At 59.7% G+C, this 17,921-nt stretch overlaps 2 protein-coding genes across 2 annotated transcripts; both read left to right on the top strand.

The window, feature by feature from the left end:
• The first annotated feature begins 499 nt into the window (after nucleotides 1-499).
• Nucleotides 500-8,047, top strand: Srms (src-related kinase lacking C-terminal regulatory tyrosine and N-terminal myristylation sites). Its single transcript, XM_076849259.1, is given in 10 exon segments — nucleotides 500-820; nucleotides 823-914; nucleotides 958-1,184; nucleotides 4,374-4,495; nucleotides 4,883-5,049; nucleotides 5,702-5,882; nucleotides 5,964-6,122; nucleotides 6,746-6,927; nucleotides 7,016-7,172; nucleotides 7,404-8,047. Coding segments are annotated over 10 exon segments (1,575 nt in total). The 5' UTR covers nucleotides 500-726; the 3' UTR covers nucleotides 7,598-8,047.
• A 2,891-nt stretch (nucleotides 8,048-10,938) lies between these two features.
• On the top strand, nucleotides 10,939-17,738 carry Ptk6 (protein tyrosine kinase 6). Its single transcript, XM_076849260.2, has 8 exons — nucleotides 10,939-11,200; nucleotides 13,020-13,141; nucleotides 13,660-13,820; nucleotides 14,177-14,330; nucleotides 14,825-14,986; nucleotides 16,141-16,322; nucleotides 16,626-16,779; nucleotides 17,117-17,738. The coding sequence occupies exons 1-8, from the start codon at nucleotides 10,971-10,973 to the stop codon at nucleotides 17,302-17,304; spliced, it is 1,353 nt and encodes a 450-aa protein (XP_076705375.1). The 5' UTR covers nucleotides 10,939-10,970; the 3' UTR covers nucleotides 17,305-17,738.
• Nucleotides 17,739-17,921: the final 183 nt, after the last annotated feature.

Genomic DNA, 17,921 nt, shown 5'->3' with positions numbered 1-17,921 from the left:
TGACCTTGGGTGGGCAGTGAGCTGATGCTGGTGGAAAGTTTCCCTGGGAGCAGTGAGGTTCCACTCCTGGGGAAGGGGGAGCACACCCCAACCATAAAGACCCTGGAAGCTGTGCCCTCTGGATATGGATGGAACTCTGAGCTCCTGCAGCCAGCCTCAGCCTGACACCCAGGATGCTGCCCCTCACACCAGCACACTGATGATGAGCAGCTTTTGCCCCCTCCAGGGACCTCCACTCTCGAGGGCAGCAGGGCGGGCAGCAGGGCCGGAGCTCCAGCCTTTCTCTTGTTGCACTTGCAGGGCGTGGTAGGGAAGCGCCGCTCCCTCCCGCCGGGCCTGCGGAGGAAGACTGGGGCCGGCGCCTGCCGCGGCACCGCCCACTCCATCCCCCGGAGCCTGTCCTCCGCTGCAGCCCCGCCCAGCTGCTCTCAGCACAACCAGACGTCACAGCGGTCCTCGGGAGGGGCTGCGGGTGCTGCCCTTCGCCCCACCCGTCATTTATTCAATCTAGGAAGCAGGCGGGGAGCTGTGTGCCTTGTTTAGGGACCCTCTGGAGTGACCCTGTCTGTCACCCTATACCAGGTGCCAGCTAGGGACCTGCGCAGGAAGTCCGCCCAGCGGTCCCACCTGCCCTTCCAGTTTCTCCTTCGCACTCTGATGGCTTCGGCACTCCGCCTCCTCTGCTGGGGGGCCCTCGGCCGGGTGTGCTGACCCTAGGGCTGCCCCATGCACCTCCAGCGTCAGCCGAGCCCGACGCCCCCCAGGGGCACGGAGCCCTTCCTCGGGAAGCGTCTGGCCTTCCTGTCGTTCTGGGACAAGATCCGGAGGCGGGTGAGCCAGAGGACAGCATCCCCGGGCCCCGGAGCCCTGATGCCGCCGTCGCCGGCCCAGAGCCGTAGCCCCCCGCCAGCCCAGCGACCTAGCCCCCCGCCGGCTCAGCGACCGAGTCCCCCACAGAGCCCTGAGTTGCGCTCTGCGCCCCGCGCGCAGCTCTTTCATGCGCTCTACGACTTCACCGCGCGGTGCGCGGAGGAGCTGAGCGTCACTCGCGGGGACAGGCTCTATGCCCTCAAGGAGGAGGGCGACTATATCTTCGCCCGAAGGCTCTCCAGCCCGCCCAGCACCGGGCTAGTGCCCATCAACTACGTTGCCAAAGCCACGCCTGAGATGCTCTCAGACCAACCGTGAGTACTTGGGCCTGAGCCCCAGAGCCTGTATAGGTCTGGGGAATGGAGTAAGACAGGATTTTAAGTGGGAATGTATGCATGTTCTCTGACCCTCCATGAGGTGCCTGTTGCACCAGGATGAGCAGGCAGGTGAGCTGGCCACTGTGAAACAGATTAACTGCACTTCTTAGAGGGAAGCACAGGAGTAGCAGGTCCAGGTGATGGACAACAGGTCAGGTGCTGAGCATGGCAGCACTCCAGGACCCTGCACTCATGCAGGGACCCACTTCACGAGTGTTTACTGAGTGGCCCCTGCTTAGAGGGCAGGGCTTGGGCTCTGATATGTGCCAGTTGATTCAGGCCTCACACCATTCCAGGAGCTCTTCGGAGGGCTTCAGGTTCCAGGTGTCCATACAGGGACCCCTGGTACTGTAAGGGCACTATACCACCTGTCCACATTCTCCAAACCCCCCAACCGGGGTCCAGACATGCCCTGGCTTGTTTAGGAAGAAGGTGCAAGGGGGAATGGATGAATTCCTGAGGTCCCCAGGGCTGGTACAGACCACCAGTGGCAAGTGGCCAGTGTGGATACCTGGTTGTTTGCACAACACTCTGGGATTTGGAGGGCAGGTGCTCTCCTGGTTGGGTCCTCAGAGAAGCCCAGGCTGAGGGTTCACTGGGCTGCATAGCCTCCTGGGTTGCAGGCAGAGACTAAGCGCTCCTGTGTGCCAGCTCCAAACAGGGCCTGCTATGTGATGGACACAGTGCTGTGGTGTCAAGTATTGGACCCAAGTCCTAGGGTGTGGTTCCTGCCTGCCTTTCCCCTAAATGCTGTTGGTCAGCCCAGATTTTGTGGCTATTGCAGTCGCCATTATCAAGATGTGGCAAGCTCTGGCCCAGTCTGGGGATCCTGGGAGGTTTAGATACCTCCTTCAGCACCAGCAGGTGGGGAGGGTCTTTCATCAGGCACATGCTGGGATGAACAGGTGGAGAACTGGTGGGAAGCAGCTTCCCCTGCTCCAAGGCTCAGCTAGTCTGAGCCCTGGGCCTGGTCTCTGCAAACCAAGTTGTGTCAGCATTGCTCAGGGCCACCTCCAGCCTTCTGGGGGGCCCTTAGTATTCAGTCTCCTGGGAGATTTCATGTGACAGGTGAAGCTGGAGTCATAGGAAGGTGCCTGATGAGGGGCTCCAGCCCTCACCCATGCCAAGGAGGCAGGTCCCAGGTCTCCCTGTTCTGAAGGGAGAGGGTTCACAATCAGTGGATATGGAAGACAGATCCTGTGAACAGCTCCTGGAGGCTGCTGGCATGCCAGGCAGGCAGGGAAGGGTGCCTGGTGGGCAGGGCTGCTCTTGGGGAGAGCTAATGATTGCCTGAGCCTGGAGATGAAAGGCCTGACCACACTTGTGGCATCATTACTCTAACACCTGGCTCCTTGTCCCCGGGAGAGACCTTTACCTCTCAGGGTGCACAGGGTAGTCTCAACTGCATTTGCAAGGGTCCTGACGCAGGCTCCTGGAGAAGGCTGGGGACATGTTGGGGAGACCCTCTTTCTCCTGGCTCCCACACCCTTCTGTTCTGGAAAGGAATGTCAGAGGCCCTTCACCCACAGAAGGTCTTGCTGGCCTGCTGGTGGACCTCCAAGGCAGGGGCTGTATTCAGAAAGCATTCAGTAGAGCCAGCCAGTCTTGTGGGCTGTACCTTTGGCTTCTCAAATGAGTTTGTGGTCTTCTCAGAGCCTGCTGCATGGCCAGTCTCAGGAGGGTCCAGCCCAAATTCCAGCCTTGTCCTTGATTCTGTGCCCTTCCCTCTGACTTCAGCCCAGTCCCTTGCCCTGGTCAAGCCAGTTCCCTCACCCATGGCTCCCCAGGGTAGGGGTGCAGGCTCCTCTGGTCCCATGTGGGCTGCTCTGAGTCGCACTACGGGTCCTCCAGGATCCCTTCTGGCCCTACTCTCTGGGTGGTCTCATGCCCCTTGCTCACTGTGCTTCCTGCATCTGAGTGAATGAGATCCCGTGCTCATAGGGCTGTTCCCACGGGGCTGTGGTCCCGCGGGGCAGGGCAGCATGCTTCTCTTGGCTGGGTCCCTGGAAGGTCCCAGAAGTAGGAGGTCGAGGTGTGAAGCTGAGCCAGGTGTGGATCCCCACCTGGACCCTGGACAGCAGAGTCACCCAATGGGGAGGGGGCTGGGAGCTACTTCTCCCTAAGGATGTCACTGGCTCCCAGGAATGAGGGGACCACATGGCGTGACTTAAACGACTTAGGAGATGGCCCCTGACCTCTAAACTCAAGTTTGTGGACTCCTGTGTCTAGAAATCTGAGGAGTGGGCTGGGATTGTAGCTCAGTAGTAGAGCATTCACCTAGCATGTGTGAGGCACCACATATAAATTAATTAAAGTCCACCAACAACCAAAATAAATGAATGAATAAATAAATTGAGGAGTGGGTGCCGGGGAGCCCCTGTCCCCTGGTGTTCACAGAGGCCCAAACACCTACCTGGCTCAGAGGGGAGCGTTCTACGGACAGAGGTCAGGTAGCTCTGGGCCACCTTCCCTGGGCAGGACCTTGAGAGTGCAAGATGCTGTGAGCTTCTCCTAAATCCCTCACTGGTTGTCTCTCCCGACCTGCACAACCTGGCTCAAGTCACCTGCTCTAGGAGCTCCCAGTCACCATTAAGCCACCTCCCAAGGCACCATGCCCCGTCAGATGGCACCCATGGTCCTCTCCGGTCATACTGGCAGCCCAGAGGGTGCTACTGGGGCAGTTTGTTGGGGACCTGTTCCTGTGAACCCCCATAGGGGATCATCAAAGTTTCAAGTTTGGTGCGTTCAACCTATGGCCAGGGCTGATGGTCAGCCTGTGGCAGGGACTAGTGGTCACTTGATGGGCAGGGAATTGGAGGTCATTTGTAGCAGAGTTAACTGAGAGCTAGTGGTCCGGGTGAGTGAACAGTCTCTCCTGTGGGAGTCAGTGTTCAGTTCACCTGTGGTGGCTGAGTTAGCCCCGTGCCAGCCTCAGTGGTCCCCTTTCCAGCTCTGAGGACTCTTGAGGCCAAGCAGGGGACAGGGGCTGGTGGAGACCCTGAGTGGGACCCCAGATTGGGCACTGGTTGTACCTTGTCCCCAAGAGATGTCAGGACAACTGTGGCCTGAGGCCTGGCTGGGGTCACACAGTGTTGGACTTGCAGTGACCTTGCCCACTGCTTGCAGCTGGTACTTCTGTGAGATCAACAGGACCCAGGCCCAGCAACTGCTCTTGTCCCCTGCGAACGCTCCAGGGGCCTTCCTCATCCGGCCCAGCGAGAGCAGCCTTGGAGACTACTCACTGTCAGGTACAAAGGCAGTGCCTTATGGCTGTCCCACAGTGGGGTGCTGCTCAGCCCCCATCAGCTAGCACCTTGGAGCTGGGTGGCGGGTCCCCAGGCAGTACCAGCCTCTTGACCCACGCCTGGGGAACATATGTGTCCTCTCCTCCCTCTTTCCCTTCCTCTTCCCTCCCTTCACTTAATCATGGACTCCTTCATCCAACAAGAATCTATCAAGCACTGGCTCTGTGCCCCCAGAGCTCGACACTGCCTCTGCCCTGCAGCTGCCACACCCACCCCTGCACACAGGGCTGGCCACCTCAGGAACCCCGGACTGGTCTGAGCCAGGCCACAGGAGAGGTTGAGGTGGGGACGCCTGCAGCAGAGTCCCCAGTGTCCATCTCTGTCTCCCAGTCCGGGCCCAGGCCAAAGTCTGCCACTACCGCATCAGTACAGCCCCGGGAGGCAGCCTCTACCTGCAGAAGGGCCGGCTCTTCCCCAGCCTGCAGTCTCTGCTCACCTACTACAAGGCCAACTGGAAGCTGATCCAGAACCCACTGCTGCAGCCCTGCGTGCCCCAGGTGGGCCTCACTGGACCTTGTTCCTGGGAGCCACCAGGACTCAGTCTCAGAGTCGCTCAGCCAGTTCCTGGGCCTGCCCCACCTGGGGGCAGTGAGAGCCCAGTGACTTCTGTGCCCTCCACTTGGGGTGGCACTCTGGCTGTTGGAGGAAGGATGCGGGGATCACTGTGGGGGATATGGGTGCACCCCACTCTGCAGGGCAGGAGGCAGTGGCAGTGACCAGTTGGGGAAGGCACCCACAGCTGTCCCAGGCCCTGAAGGCAGAAGTGTCGGGAGGAAGTGCTAGCCCTCCCATGGGGCTGCATCCTGGAACTGCACCAGAGCTGTGCTCCAGGGCAAGGGCAGAGCAATCTGGTTTCTGGGTCTCATGATGACAGCCCAGTCAGGAGCAGTGATGAATGTCTGTGGCGGATGTCCGGCCGGCTCAGGAGAAGGCGCCACTTAGGTCCCACAGCAATTAGCTCCTGCATCAGGGCCAGTCTCACCAAAGGCCAGCATTGGTTTCCCTGTGTTCCAGTCCAGGCCTGGGGCGAATGAGTCTAGGGGAAAAGAGATGCCCAAGACCTGATGTGGGGGCTCTGTGCAGGAAAAACCAGGAGACAGGGCCCTGCCAGAAGCCCCCCCTGCCCAGCTCTCCTGTCCACTTTGCCAGGGGAGTGGCTGGCAGGGCACTAAGCTGCCTTCCCTGCAGAGGCCCCCAGCACAGGACAAGTGGGAGAGACCTCGCTCAGAATTTGTCCTTGGGAAGAAGCTGGGTGAAGGCTACTTCGGGCAAGTGTGGGAAGGCCTGTGGCAGGGCTCTGTGCCCGTGGCAGTCAAGACCATTAAGTCAGGTGAGGCCCTCCGACGGAAGCCAGCCTGGGGCGGCAGTGGGGGTGGCATGGGTGGTCCTGGTGCAGTGTCCTCTCCTGCAGCCAACATGAAGATGGCTGACCTGGCCAAGGAGATCGAGGCGCTGAAGACCCTGAGGCACGAGCGGCTCATCCGGCTGTATGCGGTGTGCTCCGATGGAGAGCCTGTGTACATCGTCACGGAGCTCATGTGCAAGGGCAGTCTGCAGTCCTATCTGGGCAGTGAGTGCTGCCCTGCCATGCTGGCCATATCCTTCTGGTTGAGTGTGGATGATGCCCTCCCCTCTGCATGGAGGCTGTCCCTGGGGCCCTTGGTGGCAGGCCATTGGTGGTGGGTCAGGCCTCTTGATTGAACATGTGTGGCCCAGGCTGCAGACACCAGTTCCTGTTGGGTCTCTGGCCAGCAGGGAGTTGGGAGCCAGGATCTGGGCCAGGGCTGGGCTTGGCTGAGGGACAATCAGAGACATGTGTTTCTGAGGCTGGGCCTGGAGTCTACCGGGAACAGGGGTCCCACATGGGTTACCAGCTCTGTATAAGGTCTATGGACCCAACCCAGCCCCCGGGCACCCCATCCTCCTCTCTTGAGTCTCTACCCTAGAGTCTCAGGGTTTTGACTCAATGGCCAAGAAACAGCTTGCATTGAGCAGTCACATGGAGGCACAGGACTTGCTCTTCCTGTCCTGCTCACTGCCCACTTTGGCATTACTGGGCTGTTCTCATGCCATCTTAGAGAATAGGAGACTGAGGCACAGAAGGGTCAAGAGGCTTGAGCAGGCATCTGCCTGCCTGACTCTCATGAAGTCCATTCTCTAGCCTTTGGTCCCTGAGCTGGTTTCCCTTTGCAGGCCCCGAGGGCCAGGCCCTGAGCCTGCCGCTCTTGCTGAGCTTCACCTGCCAGGTGGCCGAGGGCATGGGCTACCTGGAGGAGCAGCGTGTGGTCCATCGGGACCTGGCTGCCAGGAATGTGCTCGTGGGCAATGACCTCACTTGCAAGGTGGCTGACTTTGGCCTGGCCCGACTGCTCAAGGTCAGTGGGGATTCTGGACTCCTGAGCCCACGGTCAAGGAGGGCACTTCTGCTCCTGCCCCACCACTGGCCTCCCCTCACCCCCCCAGGATGATGTCTACTCCCCAAGCAGTGGCTTCAAGATCCCTGTCAAATGGACGGCACCTGAGGCCGCCAACTACTGTGTCTTCACCCAGAAGTCAGACATCTGGTCCTTTGGCATCCTGCTCTACGAGATCTTCACCTACGGCCAGTGTCCCTATGAAGGTGTGCAGCCTACCCAAAGAGAGCCAAGGCCTCTTCTGGAAGAAGTTTGATCTGAGGGAGGAGGCTCATCCGGCCCTGGGAGGGCTGAACCTTGGAGGGTACCTGGCTTCAGCCTGTGCTCTGAGGCCTGGAGGGGCTGGTGGAGAGCAGGCTACTAGGCTGGGCAAGGTCTCCACAGCGAACCCAGACAGAATCAAGGTAGCTCCCACTCCATATCCACCCCCTCCCCAGGAATGTCTAACCAGGAGACACTGCAGCAGATCAGCCGAGGATACCGGCTGCCTTGCCCAGCCGCCTGTCCAGCGGGGGTCTACACACTCATGTTGAGGTGCTGGAAGGACAGCCCTGAGGAGCGGCCCACTTTTGCCATGCTGTGGGAGAAGCTGGGCACCATGCACAGGCGCCTCCACCTGGCCCTCTTGTGACCAGGGCTCTGGCCATGGGTGGCGGCCAGGGCCAATGCTCTCTGCAGGGTGACCCCAGGTCAAGGCTGCACAGCTGGGAACCCAACCAGCCACTCCAGCTGTGGGCCTCCTGTGCTGACACGTAGGGACCTGGACACCTGCAGATGGAGCTTAGCCACCCACACCCACCCAGATGGCAGAGTGTCCTTTGCCTGATGTGGCCTGTGTGCTTGGTGTCTCCAGGACAGAGGAAGCACAGAGTAGAGCCTCAGAGGCACTGGGTGGAGAGGCCGCAGCTGGCCTTGTGCGGGTCCTCCTTGACTCCTTCCCAGGGTGAAGGAGGGGAAGATTCCCCCACGTCCCACTGTGAGTTTAAGTGGCCAGTGCTGGGGCGCCCAGGCAGACCCAATGGCACATGTGTGCACATAGGGCTGGCACTGTCTCCTGCCCCCTGTAGGCACTGGCAAACCTGGCACATGTGGCTACACCCAGTAAAGATGTTCTGATTGACTCAGACATGGGCATGGATGTGTTACACGCTGACCCCCAAGCCCAGAACCAGGCGCTGGAGCTGAAGGAGGTCCATCCTGCTAACAAAGGTGGAAGAGAGAGCAGAACCCCCAGGACACCCTGGTGCCCAAAATGAGCAGCCACAGAGTGAACTCGGTGGATGTTGGCAGGAACTGACAGGCTGTAGGTGTCAGTCACAGCCCTGCTCTGGGCTGGAGCAGAGCCAGTGGGCTGGGCTTGAGGTGGGAAGTCTCAGGACCCAGGAGGACAGGCTGGGTTGCTGGTGGACAGCATGAGACTGTTTCTAGGGCAAGCGAGCTGTACTTGAGGTCTGTTCCCAGGATGGGTAGTGGGCGGAGTGGGGCAGGTGCTGTGTGTGTGCTAGCTGCCAGCTGCCAGCCCACTCCAGGGAAGACCAAATCCCAGATGGGCATACTCTTGTCGGGGGTGGGATTCTTTGGGAACGAGGAGCTGGGCAGGGCCGTGTGGCTGGCCCTTGGCTACCCCACACCACAGGATACCAGGGGTGGCACACAGAGGCTGGGGGTTTCATCCAGGGTTTCCTAAGATCACCCTCTGTCCCTGGGAGCCCAGGTTTGCAGCTGTGCCCCTAAGGCTGTAGGGACAGAAAGATAGCTTCAGCTCACCATCTCCTAGAGGGACAGAGCTCAGGCTTAGCTCTGAGGCCGGTTTGCTCATTATCACTGATGACAGGCCATGCCCATGTGCTGGCATAGGAGGAAGCTGGGAACAGGAACCCCTCTGTGCGAAGTGACCACCCCCCAGGCAAAGCAGTGGCTCCGCAGGGCTGGCACAGTCGGCCTCCTGGAGGGAGGCAGAGTGGTCCCAGGGGACCAAGGGCAGGGCAGCACGTACAGAGGAGAGCCCTGGAGGCTTGTCATTCTGGGGACGCAGCTGAGCCTGGCTGTGCTGGGTGGAAAGGGGAGATCTAAGTGCCTTGGAGGCCACACTGGGTACCAGCCCTGTGGGTGGCGGCAGCAGAGGGGTTTGGGCTGAGCCCTTTTGGGGCCCCCACTCCCGACCTCTGGGCCATACTTCTGCCTGGGCCTGCAGCTCCCAACCCCCCCACCCCAGGAGGGTGGGGCACTGGGCTGGAGAGGCAAGGCCCTGAGCCAAAGTCTCAGGCACCTCCCCAGCACATAGCCAGGGTGGCCTGGGCTCTGGGGTGGCTCAGCCTGTTTCTGGAGTTTGGGGACCTGGGCTGGCACCTGTTCTGGGATGGGAGGCCTCTGCAGGAGGCCATCCCACAGAGGCAGGTTTGTTTGTGGCCTGGGCACATTCCTGGGTGTCCTGTCAGCCATGGGTTGGGCAGGTTGACCCTTCTGGGTCCCCAGCAGGGGCTGGGGATTCCTCCTTCCTGGTAAATCTTGGAATCTCCCACACATTTTCCCAAGGACTTGCAGAGGCTTCTGGACACAGCTCAGGTCCAAGGCTTGAGGGCACTGGAGCAGGCAGGGGCAGAGGCCGGTGTGCAAAATCTGTGTTCCCCGGGCCAGCTGGACATCCAGACACGCCTCCCCTTGATGTCCTTCCCCTCCTCGTCTGACCTCTGACTTGGGTCCTCTGCAGCCCCTTCCTCACCTTGGAGAAAAGTGAGCTGGGCTGCCTGAGCTGTCCATGAACCTGCCAAATAATCCACATTCCTTCGTCTCAGATGAAGTGGGTGGAAGTGCCATTATTTCTCTTAAAAAAATATATGTCTAAAGGCTGAACTGTAGCTCAGAGCACTTGCCTGGCACAGGTGAGGTCCTGGCCTTGTCCTCAGCACCACCAAAAGGAAAAGTTCAATCAGCTTAGCCCGTGATTCCCCTGGTCACTCCGCACAGACTTGGTGACTTCCTCTCCCCACCCCCTCCTGTCCCCTTCACAGCTGACCTCCAAACCCCTGGGGAGGTGCTCCTGGAGGAGTCAGGGCAGGGTCGGCAGGCTAGGAAGATGGTCTAGGTCACCCCGGGAAAGGGAGCAGGGGCAGAGTGTCAGTTTCGCTGCGGGGCTGGGTGGGGGCTGGGTAGTGGGAGGCTGCTAGGAATGGGGAGGTGGGGCCAGGCAGGGTTGGAGGCGGGTGCAGGGAGGGAGGAGGGGTTCCCTGGCAGTGAGGTGCTTCCAGGCCGCAGCTCATGGTCTTTGGACGCCCCCATGTGTCCTTGTCGGGAAGGGTACACCCTCCTGGTCCCTTGGCCCTTCATGTCCCCATCCCCTGTTGGTCTCCCAGCTGCCTGAGCCCTGGCCCAGCCTTCCTTTCCAGGGTGGCTCCGCAGGAGGGATTATCTGAGTGTCCTCACAGGGCGGGCCAGAGCTGCCGGCACCCCCACTGGCTGTATGGACACCCAGGCCCTGGCATGCTGCTCTTGGCCCTGGGCCCCTCCCCCCAGGCGGCCTCTTCCTTGAGTCCACCTCAGTCCCCTCTTGCGCCCCCCCAAGGGTGACCCTGACTGTGGGGGCTGCCCACGGAGGTGCCCCCTGCAGCTCCCTGCGTTAGTCTGTGGTGAAGAGGCAGCTGGCCACCTCCAGCGATCTGCCCACCTCTAGCGATCTGCCCACAGCCCTCACTGATGCCTTCTCTGGCCCCCTCCTACTGCCCCTGGGACCCAGGACTCACCCCCAAAGGTCCCTGGCTCTGCTGACACCTGCATGAGATGTCCTGGTCCGTGGGTGGCTCCGCCTCCCTCCCATGTGGCTGCTGGGCCAGCAGGTGGGCGTGTGAGACTGGTGGGGCTCCAGGGTGGAGCCCGGGATAGGCCAGCCCCCGTGGGTGCGGGTGTGGCTGGCCTGTCTGGTGATGAGGAAGTGACTGGGATTGGCCTGTCAGGGACAGCTTTCTGACCTTCCCAGCTCACAGCCCTGTCCTGCTACTGTGCCTGCTATGGTGTCCCGGGACCAGGTCCACCTAGGCCCCAAGTATGTGGGCCTCTGGGACTTTGAGGCAAGGACAAATGAGGAGCTGAGCTTCCGGCAGGGGGACATCTTCCACGTGACCAGGAAGGAGGAGCAGTGGTGGTGGGCCACCCTGCTGGACTCTGCAGGTGCGGCCCTTGCTGAGGGCTATGTGCCCTGCAACTACCTGGCAGAGGAGGAGGCCAGGGAGTCTGAGCCGTGAGTGTCCCTGGGCTGTGAGGGCTCGTGGCAGGGCAGGCAGCTGTGTGCAAGAGTGGACAGGGGCACTGGGGGCCTGGGGAAACTGGGAGTGTGAAAACCCTGGCTCTGTCCTTCCTGTATCCCATGATGGGCCGTGCATCCAGATGGGCCCTGTCTCTGGACCCTCCTGTCCTGGCACTTGGGAGAGCTGGGGGTGTGTGGCTCTGTGACATTTGGAGACCATGCTTCCCTAGGACACCCCACAGCCACTCTCTGGTCATGGGAACTGCTCTGCTGGACCTGGAGAGGACAGAAGGGTCCAGGGTGGGCTTTTGGGGGACTGGTAACCAGTGGCAAAGTCTATGAGGGAGTCCAGGGCTCTGGGTGTAAAGTCTGCTCACTTTCCCAACAACTGGAACCAGACATGCAGCCTAGTTATGGGAGCAGGAAAGCACCTAGGCACACCCATTGGCCTGCCAGGGCCAGGTATGGGAATGCGTCTGTGAGGTGTCCCCTCCCAGCAGCCACGCTGGCTGTCCCTGTTCCCACCACAGTTGGGTGCCCAGGAGGCTTTGATGGATTACAGGGCAGCTGAGGTGGGTATGTCCACAGTACCTGAGGACCATGGCTTCTGGGGTGCACTTGGGCCCCCTCCCTGAGCAGGGCCAGGCCAGAAGTCTCCATTGGCAGGGCTGATGGGGACATGTGGTCAAACAGAGCCCCCAGCTGGATCCACTTACCTTGGGAAATTACCTTAAAGGCCACTTGGACCTGGTCTTTCCAGCACCCTTCAAAGACCTCCCTAACAGGACGGGTCCCTGCTGCCTGTGTTTCTGAGAGCCCAACTCTCCTCAGCACCCACATTGAGCACCTACTGCATGCAGAAGATTGGGAGTATGCATAGGGAGATGCAAAGCAGTGCATCGAGCTGCAAGTGGGTCATCTCAGAAGCAGAGGGTGTGAGACGTGAAGGGTTGTAGGGTCCAGGTGGCCAGCACACAGGTTCAGTAGCCCTTAAGCCCAGGACCCAGCACGCATGAGGTGTGCAGAAGAGGCAGGGTGGGCAGAGGTAAGCACAGAGGAGATAAAGTTTCATAGCAAATGAGGGGTCGACCCCTAGGGGTTCTGGATCAGGGGTGTCCTCAGGGTGGGCCATAGCTCTTGAGGGAGTCAGTGTCACCCAGGGAAGGGCAAAGGTCACCTGGGAACTCTGAGGGCCCCACCCTGCAGTCCACAGTCCAGGGCTTGTCCATGCCCTCATGCTGAGAACCAGCATGTGCTGTGGGAGGGTGCATGTGAGCAAAGCTACAGCCGTGTCAGTGTGTCTGCTTGTGTGTGCTTATGTGTGCATGAATGTGCAAGTGCATCTGTGCACACGAGCTGAGCGCACACACGCTTTTGCATGTGTGTGTGCCCTGGTGCACTGTGAGCACACTGTGGTCACATGTGCACATGTGTGAGTGCAATGTAAATGTGTGTGGTGCCTCAGTGTACTTGTGCACATGAGTGTGTGTGCTCAAGTGCTATGTGTGCCTGGGAGCCCTGCTGCTCAGCTGAATTCCTAAGGCTGGGGCTGTGCATCTGTGCCCTAGTCCTGCAGCAGAAGGACCACAAGCCTACTGGGGGTTCTGACCACAGACAGGGCATTGGGGCAGGATGGGGAGTGCCTACCTTTCTCCTGCCTGGGTCATTGGTATCCAGAACCAGCTACTGGGGACTGCGTGGGTAGAGGCCTCTGCAGGGTCCGGGCAGCATGGGAGGGCAGCTTGTTCAGGGCTGGGATACGGGGTGGGTGGGGTTGGGTCAGCTGAGACACAGGCTGTCTCCTCCCCTGCAGGTGGTTCTTTGGCCAAATCTCCCGTTCAGAGGCCGTGCACCAGCTACAGGCGGAGGGCAACCCCACTGGTGCCTTCCTGATCCGGGTCAGCGGGAAGCTGGGAGCAGACTACGTTCTCTCTGGTACAGCCTTCTTAGCCCTCCACTCGCCTGTACCTGCTTGCCAGGGCTCCTTGGCTTTAGGACCTCCTGGCCATACACACCCAGCTGCCCTTCGACTTCGAGGTGTGGGACATCTGGTGCTCACCCAGGCAGCTCTGAGCCTCTCCACCTGCCTCCTTTGGGGCAGAAGCCCGAGTGACTCTCACTGATGGGAGAAAGCTCTCTTGAGGTCCTTTCCTGCTGGCCTTGCCTGTGGCCGTCCACTGTTGGGAGCATTGACCCACAGGTGTCCAGCTCTGCAGGGGTGTGTGGGGAGCAGATTAGCCTCCGCTGGCTCTGGAATCTCAGTGGGGCTGGGAGTGTGGGCAGCCATCATCCAGGCAGAGTTGGGAGGTCATCCTGGGGCAGGGCCCAGCAGGGCCCAAGGAGGGTGAGTGCTGTCCAGCAGCGACCGTTAGACCCTAGGCCCTTAGAGCAGGTAGGGTGGAGAGCACGCAGGGTGGGGACGGGCTGATGGCTTCCTCTGTCCTGCCACCCAGTGCGGGACGCTCAGGTTGTGCGGCACTACAGGATCTGGCGGCGCTCTGGCCGGCTACACTTGAATGAGGCAGTGTCCTTTCCCAGTCTGCCTGAGCTCCTGGACTACCACAAGGCCCAGAGCCTGTCCCATGGCCTGCGGCTGACTGTGCCCTGCTGTAAGGTAGGCCCCTGTATTTCCATGGTGTGGTTGCTCAGGGCCAGGCAAGGTACAGTGCAGAGCACGGGTAGAGTGGGACCAGGAGATGCCCCCCTCTCCTGGTCACTTTTATAACCTGACCCACCAGAGGTCAGCTGAGCTCCTGCTGGGTCCTGGCTCTGGGAAGCCAGGGAAGAAGGTCACCCTGGCCACTGGCCTCAGGAGAGTCACTGGTGGGGGCAGGAGAGAGACATGTGCATGGGCCACTCAGACTCCTGAGCTGCCCCAAGGTTAAGGATAGACCAAGGCTCTTCCTGAGTGCAAGCCAGTGGCAGGGCCAGTGTCCCCTCCCTTCCTGTGCCTCCTGCCTGTCCCTCCAGCACGAGTCGGAGCCCCTGCCCCACTGGGCCAACTGGGAGAGGCCAAGGGAGGAGTTCACGCTCTGCCGGAAGCTGGGCGCTGGCTATTTTGGGGAGGTCTTTGAAGGGCTCTGGAAAGACCAGGTCCGAGTGGCCATTAAGGTGATTTCCCGAGGTGAGTGGATCCAGCTGGGGGCTCTGTTTACCACATGTCCCCATCAGTCCTGCCAATGGAGACTTCTGGCCTGTCCCTGCTCAGGGAGGGGGCCCCAGTGCACCAGCTGGGGGTACCTGCAGCATGCCCGAGGGGTGCCACCTGTGTCCTCACCTGAACACACTGATTACAAAACAGAAGGTTGAATTCTCAAGGTAATGGAAAGCCACTCAAATGCATGACTGGAAATCTGAAAAGGTCCACCTGAAATCTGCCACAGTACGTTTGGACCCCACCCTGAGGAATCAGGGCCTGACCCAGGAGGACCTGGGAGTGTCCAGCTCTAAGGCTCTGGCTCAGGCAGGGAGGGACGGAAGCAGATGGGGCCCCCAAAGCCTGGGTGCTCCGGGCCTGACTATGGAAGTCGGTGTTTCCTGAGCGACCGTGTCGGGGCTGGGCCTCTTGCTGGGAGCCTCTCTATGAGGGATGTGCCCACCAAGGCTGTGCGTCCCCAGACAACCTCCTGCACCAGAACACCTTCCAGCGGGAGATCCAGGCCATGAAGCAGCTGCGGCACAGGCACATCCTGGCGCTGTATGCAGTGGCGTCCCTAGGGGACCCCGTCTACATCATCACGGAGCTCATGCCCAAGGGGAGCCTGCTGCAGCTGCTGCGGGGTAAGTGGGCAGGATCCTGGGCCCTCTTTTCCCTGCATGAGAGTGACACGGGCTTGCTGGAGGCCCTGGGCAGCAGGTGAGAAGTGACCCCAGCCAGACACCCAGGGAGCTCTAAGACACACATCATTGTTTTCTGGTTTAAGAAATGACCCAAGAGGGGCTGGGACTGTGGCTCAGAGGTAGAGCACTTGCCTAGCCCGTGCGAGGCCCTGGGTTCGATCCTCAGCACCACATAAAAATAAATTAAAGATATGTGTCCACCTATAAGTAAAAAATAAATATTAAAAAAAGAGAAATAACCCAACATATAACAAATCTACCATGTGCTCCTTGTGAAAGTTTCACTAAGTACAGACAAGAAAAGCTGTGTCAACCGAGGCCATTTCACAGAACACCTGGCACAGCTGGCAGCCCTCACAGAGACCTGCTTCAGTCCCCAGCTCGTCTCTCCTCCTGGACTGTGGTCCCTCCTGCTGGTGTTTCAATGTGCACATGCACTAATGTGCCCCCCCATGTACGCATGTGTGCACACCGACCATGCATTCTTACACACATGCACATGTACATGCATGGACATGCCCACATGCTTACACGTGTGCACACCCACAGCCAACGCATCATACACGTGTATGCAAGAGGACATGCCCACACAGGGACACGTGCCCACACAGGGACACGCATCTTGCTTTCCCAGGTCGTTGTCAAAAAGCTCCCGTTTCCTTCAACACAAAAGCCAAGCTAAATGCTGGCCACTAAGATGGCCTAACTGGACAATGAGATGGGAGGAGACTCCCCAGGGTAGGGTGCCACCCAGCAGTGTGCACCTGGGGTGGATATGTCTAAACACCACCACTCTGAGACACCCAGGCCTGCAATCTCGTAGCCCACATTCTCACGCAGGAAGTGACCACTGCAGGTGGTCTCTGTGGGATCCAGTGTTCTTCAGAAACAGTCTGGAGTGTGGGGAGCCCTGCTCCTCCACCTGGAGGAGCTGCAGGCAGAGCCGGCTGCCATGGTCTCCGCCTCTGGAAAGGCTGCCCACAGCCACACTGTCAACCAGGCCAGCTGCCCTTGGCTCCAGCTGAGGAGCAGCCCCCTGCAGGGCCTCACAGCTAGCAGGTGAGGACTGACCTTGGCCTCCTGTTGCCCCACAGACTCTGATAAGCAAGCCCTGCCCATCTCGGAGCTGGTGGACCTTGCATCGCAGGTGGCGGAGGGCATGTGCTACTTGGAGTCACAGAACTATGTTCACCGGGACCTGGCTGCCAGGAACATCCTCGTGGGGGAGAATAATATCTGCAAAGTGGGGGATTTTGGGCTGGCCAGGCTCATCAAGGTAGGGCCCTCAGTGGGCAAGGCCCAGGGCAGGGACCTCCTTTCCCATGGGAACCCAGAATGGGCAAGATGAGTTGGTTACCACAACTGGCAGGGGTTCTGTCCACACAGCATGGCCTTAAATCAGAGCACTCGGGGTCTGAGCCCTCTGGTCTAGCAGCAGTGGCCACCAGTGGCTCAGACAGTGGTCAACACAGTGTGTTGTTGACTTGCCTACCCAGACCTTAGCTCCTACGCCTGTGTGTGTTGTGGGGAGATGGTGCAGGCAGTCCTCCATGGCCCACCCTACCCTGTCTGATTGCAGGAGGACATCTACCTCTCCCATGACCACAGCATCCCCTACAAGTGGACAGCCCCTGAGGCACTCTCTCTAGGGCATTACTCCATCAAATCTGATGTCTGGTCCTTCGGGGTCCTCCTCCATGAGATCTTCAGCAGGGGTCAGACACCTTACCCAGGTACGGCCCCAGTGTTCCTGACTGGGCTGGTCCTGAGTGGCCAGCGGGGCTGGCAGGAGGTGCTTCCTTGATAGCCTCATCTGGAACACCACACCTGTACACTGGCTGAGCATTCAGGAATGTCCATCCCTGTGTCTGGGGCCACTTCCTGGAGTCACTGTCCAGGGGAGGTCGTTAGAGGCAGACTACGCTGGAAAACGTCCAGCACACAGTGGTGGTCATGCTTCAGAGAAGGCTTCTGGGGAGGGGCGGCAGGCCACTGGGTGTGGCTTCCAGGTGGTGGAGGGTGGGCACTGGCCTCCTGGTTCTTCAGCCCCTCTTGTCCCACTGGCAACAGGCATGTCCAACCACGAAGCCTTCCTGAGGGTGGACGCTGGCTACCGCATGCCTTGCCCCCTGGAGTGCCCACCTCCTGTGTACGGGCTGATGTGCTCCTGCTGGAGCAGGGACCCAGAGCAGAGGCCTTGCTTCCAAGCCCTGTGGGAGAGACTCTCTGGCTTCACCAGGTACGAGAACCCACTCTGAGATGCCTTGGGGGCTGCCTGGCCAGGTCTTGGCTGTCCTGGACCTCAACTGAGGAGAAGTGTGGTCCTTTAGTTTACTGACATGATGGTGGGCACAGCAAACACAGCACGTGGGGACTTGAGGAAGCAGCAGAGCAGCTACAGGACTCTGACAAGCAGCAGGCTGCAGGCCTGGCCAAATGCCCTCACTGGCTGTCTCCCCAGCCACCAGCCTCCAACGTGGTCCTTTGGCCACAGATGAACATACCCAAGACCTCTCAAGAAAAGCATCCTTTTGCCTTTGAAAGCTTTCTATGCCATCTCCTCTAAAATGTTAGTTGTCGTCTTAAACACAGACTTCAGGGAAGTAACCATCGACGCGAGAAAACTGAGATGAAGTCTAAGAAGTCTTTTCCCCAGAAAAGCGGCACAGAGCTTTATCCAGTCTGGGCAATCGGAACCTCTCATTTTTGGACAAAAACACAACTTGGTTAAAAATACGGGTGGAGAAAACCCACCATGTTTGTCTCTGGGTCACTGATGGTCTGAAGGGAGAGCCTGGTGCGGCCTCCCAGATATGAGTGGCACTGCCCTCTAAGGGCGTCCCCACGGTGGTCTATAAAACCCCTGGGAGGAGTT

The sequence above is a fragment of the Callospermophilus lateralis genome, chromosome 3 (assembly GCF_048772815.1).
Source record: "Callospermophilus lateralis isolate mCalLat2 chromosome 3, mCalLat2.hap1, whole genome shotgun sequence".
NCBI classification, from domain to species: Eukaryota; Metazoa; Chordata; class Mammalia; order Rodentia; family Sciuridae; genus Callospermophilus; species Callospermophilus lateralis.
The sequence above is the reverse complement of the archived record's forward strand: the minus strand, read 5'-3'. Positions and strand labels throughout refer to the sequence as shown.

Bases quoted from the DNA above. Each gene is read 5' to 3' on its own strand.
- Ptk6 (XM_076849260.2), top strand. From the start codon at position 10,971: ATGGTGTCCCGGGACCAGGTCCACCTAGGCCCCAAGTATGTGGGCCTC. The intron at 11,201-13,019 runs GTGAGTGTCCCT...CCTCCCCTGCAG, and splicing joins GAGGCCAGGGAGTCTGAGCC to GTGGTTCTTTGGCCAAATCT. The intron at 13,142-13,659 runs GTACAGCCTTCT...CCTGCCACCCAG, and splicing joins AGCAGACTACGTTCTCTCTG to TGCGGGACGCTCAGGTTGTG.